This window comes from Accipiter gentilis, chromosome 32 (assembly GCF_929443795.1).
Source record: "Accipiter gentilis chromosome 32, bAccGen1.1, whole genome shotgun sequence".
Taxonomy (NCBI): Eukaryota; Metazoa; Chordata; class Aves; order Accipitriformes; family Accipitridae; genus Astur; species Astur gentilis.
This window is the reverse complement of record NC_064911.1, coordinates 9,881,951-9,894,033: the sequence shown is the minus strand read 5'-3', so window position 1 is coordinate 9,894,033 and position 12,083 is coordinate 9,881,951. Positions and strand designations below refer to the sequence as shown.

The following is a 12,083-nucleotide window of genomic DNA, read 5'->3' as shown; positions in this document are numbered from 1 at the left end:
GACTACAACAAAATGACCAGAATGTATCCCTTTATAGATTTCCCCTTGCCCCCAGCACATAACATAGAACAGTTTATAACAGGTCATCGTCACCTTTTCTGCAGTTGGTCGTTATCCTGTATCCATGTTATAAATAGCAGAAGAAAAATAGCCTATTAAAAATCAGATAAGGCAACTCAAAACCACCAAAGTAATAGATAAGATACAGTTTCAAGCAATTCTTTACACTCCAATCCTCCTGTCTTTTTTTGAAAGCACCTGTTTCTCAGTGACTATATGCCATTAGATTATCATTGCAGGATTGTGTAGTACATCATTCCAGGATACACCACAGCATAACATATTTGGAACAATATTAGAACTTGCCCCAGAAACTCACGACTAATACCTCAAAAGCAAATCAACTACATATAGAACGTGGTACACAACTCTTTCACTAAAGCTGCACATAATACCATTAAGTACATTAAAGTTTGCAATATGCAAACATACAATTAAATGCAAAATGCTAAGTTACAGTCAGAATAAGTATTTTCACAAGAGTACCTTAAAGGAATTTTGCCTGAAGCTACGCAATCCCAAATTGAAGTTTCTCAGCCATCTTTAAGCTTAATTTCCAACGCAGCCACACTGTCTACATGTCACCTTCCTCACCTTGCCCTAAGCTTGTAGTAACAGTAACAAACCTTTCCCACAAAATTAGCAGTTAGAACACACTGTACACCACCACCAAACTTCTTTCTCAAGTACATAATAATCTCTGGCCTGATACATAAAAACATTTCACATCCTATTTACAAACCTGCAGCCTCTTCTGTCAGCAACCTTCCACAGAAATTCATTCTCCTTCACTTAGTGTATTAAGAGCTACTCTATCCTTCAAAACAAATTGCTTAAGAGCTTCCAACTGTCTAAATATTTTGCATAGTATCTGTCAGTGAGCTTCAATTCCTATGGGGCAGGAAAATGACCTAAAATGAGCTCCAAAAGCCTTTTTTAGGCTATTTTTGATGTTTCTTACGGAGAGCCTAGAAAACCCACTTCTTTAAAAACTCACAGCAATATCCTACAATAAACTAAGTGATCACTCCTTAACAGATCAGTATAACCAGAGAAGTCTTAGACACCAGCTACGCATACAAATGAAAAGCTACATTGCCCCAAAATTAAGGTACAAACCAACATGTGTGTATATTTGACGGTCTTACAAAAGATTCTGAAGTTGTTGCATTAGACTAGTCACTGAATGAGAACAAAGCCTTTTCTGGTAATAAAAGCTCATCACTTCTTGGTTTCAACATGCCTGAAAAAGCTGCATTTTATTTTACAGACTCATTAAAATTTAAATTCAAATAAATTATCTTAGCTGTACCTAGAAATTTTAACTAATTCTATGTTCTTCTCCACTGAATACATGGATAAAATATGGGTAGACGTAAATTGTATGTATTTATATGACAACTACATAGAAAACAATCTTTTGTAGTGTATCTGATATCTAGAATTTCTGTTGCGTAGAAGTGCAGTCAGAAATACAAACAGGAATGGCAATTCTTCCATTGGTAAACTCTTCAGATCCCACTTAGTTTCTTAAATTTAGGAAGATACTGCTGAATTCAGCAGAGATCTTCAGGTGCAACTTGGAACTGAATATGTAAGACCAGCTAGCAATTCTGAAGGTTTTAGTTCTAGTCCAGCTATCCAACTGGTCTTATAAAGAAATGGAGTATGAAATTGAAACCTGGTATCTTCAGACAAAATCCTTTGAGACTTTTTCTTTCAATAAAACTTTGTAAAAATAAGTACCACCTAGTTTTCAGATTAAAAAAATTGCTCAGTTTTACTCCAACATTTCCCCAGAAAACTTTAACAACAGTACTGGAAATATAAGAAATTTCAGAGGAAAGTTATTTAAGGAAAAAACCAAACACCCCAAACCGAAACACACTCTTGTGACAGTCAGGGTTTTGGGAGGTTTATTTAACAATCTTTTATTAAAAAAAAAACACCAAACAAAACCAGAAGATCATGACAATGGCTCTGCAATAAGGGAGCTGTCAGGAAATAAAAATTAGTATTAAAGCACAATGAGAATTCTAATGTTTCAGTCTGTGCCAGCTCCAACTCTATCATCCACAGATGTCCCACAGCTTATATAAAAAATTCAACAGTATAACTTAAAACATGCAACACCCATTGCAAGATGCAAGTCTAAACCATTTTAAAGGAAGCTGAATTCACACATCAATATTCTCCTGGGGAAGATTCAATTAATTCTGAATTTTGGGATAGCAGAATATGACAGCCATGACATTGGCTTTTACAGATAATAACCTCCAACTCATAACTATATATATTAAAGTTAATCCAAATATTTGAAACTCGGGGCCCATACAGGGTTCCAGTTGTAAAACAAATCAGCCTTGTTGCATTCAGTGTGTAAGCAATAACCTTTGATACCAAAATACAGAAATACAGATTTACATTCTCAATGTTACCTTCTCATGTTTGAAAATTTTAGCCCTATTCAATCTATAACGTAAACACGCAAAACTAATATAAATAACCAAAACTCATACTTACTAAGTAGTGTTTTTCAAAAGCTTCTACAGATGATAAGGCCTCTTTAAGTTTCTTATAAGGGCTCTGTGATGCATTGGCTTTAGAAAAAAGCAGAACAAGAGGTGTCACTTAAAAATACATTCCTATTTTAGTAACACGCTTCCCCACCCCTCCCTCCAGCTTTTTCCTTCAGTAGAAAGTAGAGAGAAAACTTAAAACTAATTTTATGTGGGAAACATCACCAACACTTCAAGACAGATCATGAGTTCCTTCCCCAGGCTCTAAAATAAGATCAAGAAAGGCTGCTTCACAACTCTGTGTGTGCATGCACATGTGAGTGATATTCAGGGTAGCAGGGTAAAGGCAAGCAGCAATATAGTAACTGTACTAACTTTTCCACACAATATTTCATAAGGTTTATTCAACCTGGAAACCCACACAATTGTACTTAAATACCATATTGTACCAAGATATTCTCACAACTCCCCACTGCTGGATTTATAAATCAGCATGACAAAAGTATATTGTAATTTAAAGACATTTTACCAATTTAAACAACGTACTTCAAGAGAAAATGGTTAGCAAGACCAAGTGTTTTTCTGAAATAGCTTGCTCAGTTAAAGTCTTTGCCAGATCAAATATGTGTCAATATTTCTAGAAGAAAAGCGCCCCCATTTTAAATAAATACAACAGGCACCATAGCACTGAATTAAGAATCATACATCATCATACCTGCGAGAACAAGTGAAGCGTCAGCCTGTCAGCTAATGCTTCAAAGACACTAATTGTTCTAGCATATTTAACATCTGAAAACTTCTTCCCTTCAGAAATATCTTTGCGAGTGATAAAATCCACAAGGAGTAAATAAATTTGATTCTTCAGCCTCTCAAATAATATCACTTGTAGCTCCAGTTGCAGGTTATCTATTTGCATCAGATCAAGGATTTTCCATTTCTTTTTCAAATAATTTTATTTTTAATACTTGTCTGAAACTATTAAAAACTTTATTCAAAACCAGTACTGTTCAAAGACTATTTACCTAAATGCTGATAAATGGAACATTAATGGAAAAACTTATACTTGCAACAGTAAGGAGGTGCATCGATAATTTAAAGTACTAGACACACATTAAAAGAACTTGTAAGAGATAACAGAGTTCTATCAATGTTTATATGTAATGTAGGGATACTTGGAAATTATTATGATTGATGTATTTATATACTGTGTATTTAAGACAATGTCAGTTATTAGAAAGAATGCGTACATTCCTGGTAATACCTGTTTCAGGGCGTTCTGCTCCCAACCCTGCTAACAGATCGACAGTTCTGTTAAGGTCTTCTGAATTGGGTCCCTTCTCTGATACAAGTCCACACAGATAACCCAGAGATTTTAACTATAAGAGAAACCAGATGTTTTTCAGTAGGCTACAAAATCAATATAAAACTCCTTTTATTCTATTACATCATTCCTATAATACAATTCCACTGCTGTCATATTATACTGCTTATAAGATCTGTATTACAGTTGCTTCATGGGAAGGAAATAGAGAACCTTTCAAAAGTTAACTGTTATTCTCACAGTAGAAATTAATTTTATTAAGAATTAAATTGCATGCAATTTACTGACTCAGGTAACACTGGAACACATGCATATACACACACATCCCTACGTGCATAACACCTAACCAGAATAAATCCTTCTGTTTTTCCATATAAAAATAGACAAAGCTTGAGATGTTTGGCAATTATCGCCAAAGATCATTTCTAATAACTGTGTCTGTATTTTTGAAAACTATATAATCAAGAAATGCAGGCAGTCTCCAGTACACTGATTAGACAAGCTTGCAAATTCACCCAAAGTATTGTATTCAGGTAAAAACCTTCTTGCAAAAGAGACAATTAGCATAGCTAATGGTGTTCAAACAGTGCCACACAACTACCATAGAATTCCTTCTAGACAGCAGCTGGTATACTTGATACCCAGAAATCAGCAGAGGATACTGTCTTAAAGAAGTTCAGTTCTGTTAGTCATTTGGTTAATCCATTTAGAATAACTCAACTACAAAGGTAAGCCCACAAAAGAAAAAAGGTCTCAGCTTGTCATATTACTCTACACCATATAAAATGGAAATGACCATTAACTTTTTTTTTTTTTAATTCCACTTAATTTTGTCATTAGTTGCTAAGTTTCTTTCATTCCGTCTGTTCCACCTTACTGCTACTCATTATCCTACAATTTTTCCCTTTACCCTTTACGTTAGAAGAGCTATGAACGGGAGGAACATTTCCAACTCAGGTATACACCTTCCACAGAAACATGTAAGGAGCATAGGAAGAATCTGATGCACCCATCACCACTTTAAACAATTCTTTATTTCCTTTATTCTGATCTCACCCTCCCCCACCTTTTTTTAAACAGTAACTCTTCACAGTGAAATTATCTTTCTCTGCTTTTGTAATAAGACAAGGATCTTCTAGGGTCAGCCAGAGGATTCCTAAGTCTACTGAAATATGAACAAACTATGATTAAAAGAAACAGAAATCTACAGGCTACACAAAAAAGAGGATGAGCTTATGCCAGTCTTCAACAACATCCATGAAGATCACAGTATGCTATTTCAGCAGTTTCTGGAGTTTGTCATCTTTCTAAACTGTTTTTCAACAGTGGAAAGCAGTAACAACCTTGGATACCAACTCTTTCATAGAAACAGAATAAGTATAACTTGAAAAGGTATTCACATAATCAGGGAGGGGGCTTAACCAAACTGAAAATGCCACTTTACAACTTTTACTTTATGGTAAAGGGTGGTAAATGAAAAATTGCAAATTATTACTTATTTGCCTCTTTCACAAGCCGCCAAACGTAACACCTTCAGTGAAGTTAGGATCTATTACTACCATACTAACATACTAAAGACATAATGAACTCTGTAAATAGATTGCTGTAATCTATATTTATAATGGTAAATGCATCCAAATCCGGGCAGCTTCTCCTGCTACAACTGAAGCCACGCTCCTTCTCTCAGTCAACATGGACTGAGTTCTTTCTGGAGTTTAATTAGCCAGTCATTATCAAACTAGTGGTGAGGGAGGGGGGACAAAGAGGTGAACACACCCTAGTTATTCCCAGGTCTCATCTGACAGCGGGAAAAGTGGATATAAACCTGGATGTCTCATCTAGACTAGGCTCAAGAAAATATACCAAACCCCATATTAAATTCCACAACAAAGTGCAAAAATCTGTTCCACAGAAACAAAATTGTAATACCACACCTGCAACACATCATTTGCTCACCTTCTCAGTGGCATAGCTCCATAAGCCAACTGTGTGGGAAACATTCGCATCTATTTGAGCCCTATCACAGCAGCCTTCTATTCTTTGTAAGACTTCCAAACAACTCAAAAATACCCAGCAATCCAAAGCTCCAGGAGGAACAGAGACCTGAAGATGAACAGATAAAATTAACTGGAAAACAAACATTAGTCAGATGACAAAATACTTTCAGCAAAATACTTTTCTTGATACACTGTAGCAGAGCCTCTTGGAAGAGCTTACTCTAAGAATACACAAAAAACAGGCCAACTCTCACTACGTCCTGAATAATTTATATGTATTAGTTCATGAAACAAGGACAGCTAAGCAACTAAACAGTGATTACATTAACTAGATTTGATACATTTACTACCATGAAAGAGAAGGAAAAGAAGACTAATAGGTACTAGTACTTGGAAAAACTCCAAAAATTTGGACTAAGCCCAAGAAAAGCAGAGTTAGGAAAAATTTCTGTAAATATACTACTACTTTCCTAAGGAGACAGCGATCTAACTGTGACTGAAATTAAAACTACATTAAGAAGTAGATTAAAACACCTGAAAAAAGAAATTAGTCTAAGTTTCCTTCACAACAGTAAGTTTGTCAATCAAAGGATAAGACATCTGTCATGGAGAACTAATTAAAGAATGGAGATAAAAACACACAAACAAAAAAAAACCCCCAGAGAAAAAAAAAAGAAAGAAAAAAATACCAAGAAAGGATAATCAATCAGGACATGATAGAAAAAGACAGGAGATTTTGATACTAGAATATTTCAAGAATCAAGATAAAGATAAGCATAACTAAAGATCTGGAATATAATCACAACAATAGTGTCTCAAAATCCTGTTCATAAACAATGCAAAAATATTCCTTTTAGAAAGACTACGGAAGTCTTGAAACACATAATAAACTAGGTAATTGACTAATGTGGTAGGGAAGTTCAACGTGCAAGCACAATGCATTTGGAAAAAAAAAAGACGATCTTAATTCTGAAAGAATTTTCAGGAAGAGAAAGATCATCAGAGTAGTTTAGATTTCTGCTATGTCTTCAGTGGTGTCAAGCCATGTTAAGAGGTTTGTCTGTATTAAGAAAAAGGATCACAACAGGGATAACTACATGACATGCACAAATAAGTGTCACTGTCTCGCCCTGAACACCCGCACTCAGTTTGGATCATCACATCAAGACAGAAAAAGCAGAAATAAGAGATAGTGCAGAGAAGAGCCCCGAACGTTGGAGGCACAGGACAGACTTGCAGTGGAACAAAAGGGGAACTACAGGAAGTACCTTCAGAGATTTAGGAGGCTGCATGTATTTGTTTTGGAAAGAAAAAAAAACAACCACACAACACACACGAAAAAACATACTATCTATGAGAATTACATGTTAGTTTTAGAATACATGAAGGTGTCGGCAATGCATCTGAAGTAGATTTTCTGGTTTTAAATACAGATGAACAGATGGAATTTATGGAACTTACTATCACAATGTCAGGCAAAAGTTAGCAGCTACTGTTATAATAGCAGAGATAAAACTAACAGAGAACCGGACACCCATGGGATTAAGGGCATGGATGAGTCACAAGGTGAAATCCAGAAATATTCTCATGCACACCATGCTGTTCTTAAAGATGTATTTCAATTCATAGACATTTGTGGTCCCACATGGAGGATGATCAGTGTACAACATCCCTGATAAAGCCTCTTTAGAGGATTAAAAAACACCAGCAGAAACTAAAGTATGGGAGGAGGAAGGATAAAGCATGAAGGCATGCAAGCTGACAAAAAGCTTTGAACACTGTCACTTGTTTCTACCTCTTTCTTCTGTCATTGGATGAGATAGCCAGAGACACATATGTAACCCAGAAGAGTATTACTGGGCACCAAAAGGAATCACAAAGAATGACAAAAGGCAATAAAAGCAGCGTCCAACTTGCAGGGCAGTAAGAAGCCCTACTGTAGATATTGTTTCTAGTTCAAAACTGCTTTTTGTTACAGACTACTAGTCTGCATATCAGCATATTAACCGCTCTGCCTTATTTTCTTCAATACAACACTGTTATAGATTGAAATGATGGGAACTGTAGTTCAAGTGACTGGTAATAAATCCAGGAAAGCAGCAGACAATTACCTACCATCTTAAGAACTTTCCAGGTGAAAACTAGAATATTTTAACTAAATACAGGGGGGGGTTTGCATGTGATGTCTCCAAATTTCTTTCCAAAGACATCCTCAAGATGAAACACTCAACTGTAGCACTGTCACAATCTGTTATTACAGCATCATTTTGATAACTCACAGCCAGTGCTTACTGTATTCTGGTCACCAACATCTAAGCTTCAAAAATCTTGTTAGATCATCACTGGATAAAATAATTCACATAATGGAATATATTACACTGACTCACTTCTAATAGCTTGAGTTCTTGCACACAGTTGTGAAGAAGCTCCAACGCTCGCTGGGAAACCTCCCATGGCCTCTGCAGGAAGATTAATAACGTGCACTGACGAGAAAATAGGTAACTACGCAAGTCCAGTAGAGTAGCTTCTTGATTCTGAATTAGCTCTCTCTTCTCCATGTCTATTGGTTTTCGGAGAATTAAACCATTCCAGCTTCTCACTGGCTGGCAAAAAAACGTCAGCCAGTTTGCACCATCTAAGTAAATAAAGTTAATATCCAAAAATCAACCACTGCTTTCTATCAAAGCCTCTTCTTCCTCCCTCCAGAGGTTGCAAGCTGGTTTATTCTTTCTAGAGTTTTTTATCAAATGGAATGTCTTAACTTCGAAAACAAAACGAAAAACCAGCAGAACTTACACAGCTAAGTAGATAACTGAATCTCAGAACATTCAAACCCCATAGGCACTTTGTCTTAATTGCATATTTGTTATTAGTATAGCGGCAATCAGTTTGTAATGTATTTCTTAGCAATTAAGCCTACGTGAAGTTCAAAACAAACGAGCTTTATCTTTAGTATTTCTTACTCAGCCATCTTGGATAGATGTGCCCCAACTTCCAGGTACAGCATCAGGTTCAGTCAGGACAAATATTTCACTGCAGTTACTCCTGCACTATATTTTTACCAGATTCATAGCACGTACCTGATTAAAGCTGTTATGTAACAACAACATATGCTTTAAGCTCATTAAAACAGTTTAATGTTACTTGATACTCCTTGCACAATAATTTTTCTTGAAGAGCAAGTTTAATCTGCACTACAGAAGATTTAACACATATTTCTACTCAGTTTTGGAGTGACTACCAATTGTCTCATGTAATTTGAGGCAAAACTGAATGCAGTTCTTCAGGATGCTCTTTACTGAATAACTTAGCAGTCAGCTGTGAAAACAGCAACTGTATCTCAACCAGATCAATACTTCAGTAATTACAGAGTTTCAGGGCTCTGTTTGTAATGATTATCGAGTAAAACACAGGTTTTCAATAAAAACTGCTTCTAAGCCTAGCAGATTAAAAACAAAACTTTAATAGACTATAACTGATGTTATAGTCTCGAGTTTGCATACAGCATAAAACAAGAGCACAAACTGCCTAGTGCATCTTCACTGCAATATACCGTCTTTTCCTCCCATGTACACGTAGGGTACCCAAAGCACTGGGTTGTTTAGCAGAAGCATAGTGAAGAAATTAATACACTTAACATTTATTTAACATTTTAAGACACTTACCACCAGCCCCAAAGTTGACAACATATTGAGAAAACAAGGCATCCAGTTCATCATACTGCACTAGTGCATCCTCAAATTGCTGCAGCATCTCAAAGACAAAGGCCAGTTCTTCCTTTTGACACACAAGCAATACAAGGTGCATGTTACTGATATTAGCCATGTCTGGCGTTACAGCCTGCCCCCATCCATATACATAGCTCTGAGAACTATTTTTTGCAACATTCTTCCCCTTCCAGTATTCACACATATAGGAAAACCTGCCACTGTAGCAGATGCACCATTTCTTCCTAACACAGGTAAGTCCACAAAAAATTAAGTCATACAGCTGTGACAGTAAATTTTATGTATCCAGATCCTAACTGACTACAAGATATTGTTCATACATCTATTAAAAGTTCAAGTTTCAAAAAACAAAAAAATTGCTGAAGACTCTTCTCCCATAATAGTAATAATTTCTTCCTCTCTGTTTACACTCTGAAGACACTAATTGCAGCATCAATAAAGACTCAGTTGTACACAGAGAAGACAGCCAAAGTGGCAAGTAGAAAAAGTCTGAGAATTAGATATATCATATGCAAGACGTAGCGCATGAAGTCAAAGGAGACATGAAGATGAGGTGGAATTGGTGTGGAGAACAGCACTGTACAGGGACCTGAAAAACTCCACAGGAATCAAGACTTTTAGTTCTATTGAATGAGAGTTTCTTGCTTTTCTGTATACCAACTAAAACAAAGACCTATTTAGAAATACAAAAAAAATTGAATTCAAGGCATTCTCTGTATGGATTACTTCAAAATAGACACTTATGTAAAAATTATCTTCATACATACTGATAATAATCTAAACAAAGAAAGGATAGCAACACTCATATTAAATACCGATTACAAGTTTAAGTGTCTCTGCACAGGCACAGTAATGGGATATTTACCCAAAATTCAAGAGCAACTACTAAAACACTTTCTAGATGCAATTTGTTTGCTTCAGTTGAGGTTCACAAAACTTTTGACAAGCCTGAAAAGATTCTGCTTCTGTAACAGCACTGTATTACAATGTAACACAAACCTGCTGCAAACAAGATCTAAAAATGCTGCTTTTATACCAGTCTTCATATTTCTTGCCCCAACCCTCAAAGACCAAGCAGAACATTAAAAGTACCAGAAAACCAACTACCAAAAAAAAAAAGCCATTATTAAAACTAGGACTCAAGTACTTTCTTCAATAAAAAGAGACTCTTACCTGGACCATGAAATACTCGCAGAAGCTCCACCCTGGCTCAGTCCTTTTCTCTCTTAAAGTTCTCATGTCATCTTCAAACTTGCCTAAGTTTTTGGTAAAAGACATGAGAAGCAATGTCCTGAGTTTGGTCAGGAAGGCATTCCAAGATTCCTGAGAACGGGAAGAGTCTTTCAAAGGGTCAGAAAGTACCACACATCTGTAAAGAAATTGATAAAAATTATTTTTGAGGAGGTAAACATAAAATTCACATATAAATGCACAGTTGAATATTGTGCACACCTGGCAGATTCAGAGTGAAAAAAAATATAGTTTTTCATTCAACACTAATCAGAGGAAGAAACCAAGGTTGAGGTTTCTTTGTGGGCAGGTATGTTGGGGTTTTGAGGGTCTTTTGTTTGGGTGGGCTTTGGTGGATTTTTTAAAAACTTTTCCATGTATGTTTAAGTCTGTGATATAGTTTAAGAGTTAAGCATTTTCCACAAAATGAGTGCTATAAAGCTTTACTTTTTTTGAAGCAAATAATGGATACATTATTCCAATTACTTAGACATAAGTAATGGTGTAGCCATCCAAGAAAAAAAGTCTGCTTAGCAATACGAATCATCAGAACAGTAATTACAGTTACTCCTGGCAAGGATTATGCAAGATACAAATCATGATCCATTAGATGACATACAGTCAGGCTTTCCCAAGTCCCTTAAAATAACCCTCCATAATATATTCTTACAGTATCTCAATTTGTTTTTACATGTCCTATGTGCTAAAACTTCCACTGCTTTTCTCAGAAAATAAATAAATAAATAAACAGATCCCATTAATTCACAAGTAAATCAGCCTTTTTTAGAGCATTTTCTTTCCTTGGTTTTTCTATCACAGTTCAGCAACATTCAAAAAAACCTACCTATATCTCTAAAGACAGGAAAATCTCTCATCCAAATAACACAATTTGTGGTTAGAAAAGTCATCTTATCCTATGGCAAAATGATTAAACCAAGCCAATCAATCAGTTAGAAACCAAAAGCCAACTAGATCAGAGTTGTTGAAACTATTGGCCCAAATAGTCCTGTAATATATCAAACACTGTCTAGGTACAAAGAAAGTGCTGCCAACGTACAGCATGTTATAACATGCTGACCTGTCAGTCACTGTCAGCTCACACCAAGGTGCAATGAGTGCTTCCATCTACTCTTTTCAACTTCAAATGTTTATCCTGCCACTCATTCTTAGGGGGAAAATCTGTTTAAAGTTAACTCTTAAAGTTAAAAGAAAAAAAAGTGTAATATAT

The 12,083-nt window shown here is 35.8% G+C and overlaps 1 protein-coding gene across 2 annotated transcripts in view; it reads right to left on the bottom strand.

Moving 5' to 3' along the window:
* TRAPPC10 (trafficking protein particle complex subunit 10) overlaps positions 1–12,083 on the bottom strand; it is a 43,083-nt gene that overhangs the window by 19,515 nt on the left and 11,485 nt on the right. For both annotated transcript variants that reach the window (XM_049834831.1, XM_049834832.1), the window contains exons 5-10: positions 10,799–10,994; positions 9,563–9,674; positions 8,285–8,532; positions 5,857–6,003; positions 3,841–3,955; positions 2,584–2,660 (exon numbers count right to left, since the gene is read on the bottom strand). In XM_049834831.1, coding sequence (XP_049690788.1) covers positions 2,584–2,660; positions 3,841–3,955; positions 5,857–6,003; positions 8,285–8,532; positions 9,563–9,674; positions 10,799–10,994 — 895 coding nt within the window. The remainder of the gene's footprint in view (positions 1–2,583; positions 2,661–3,840; positions 3,956–5,856; positions 6,004–8,284; positions 8,533–9,562; positions 9,675–10,798; positions 10,995–12,083) is intronic.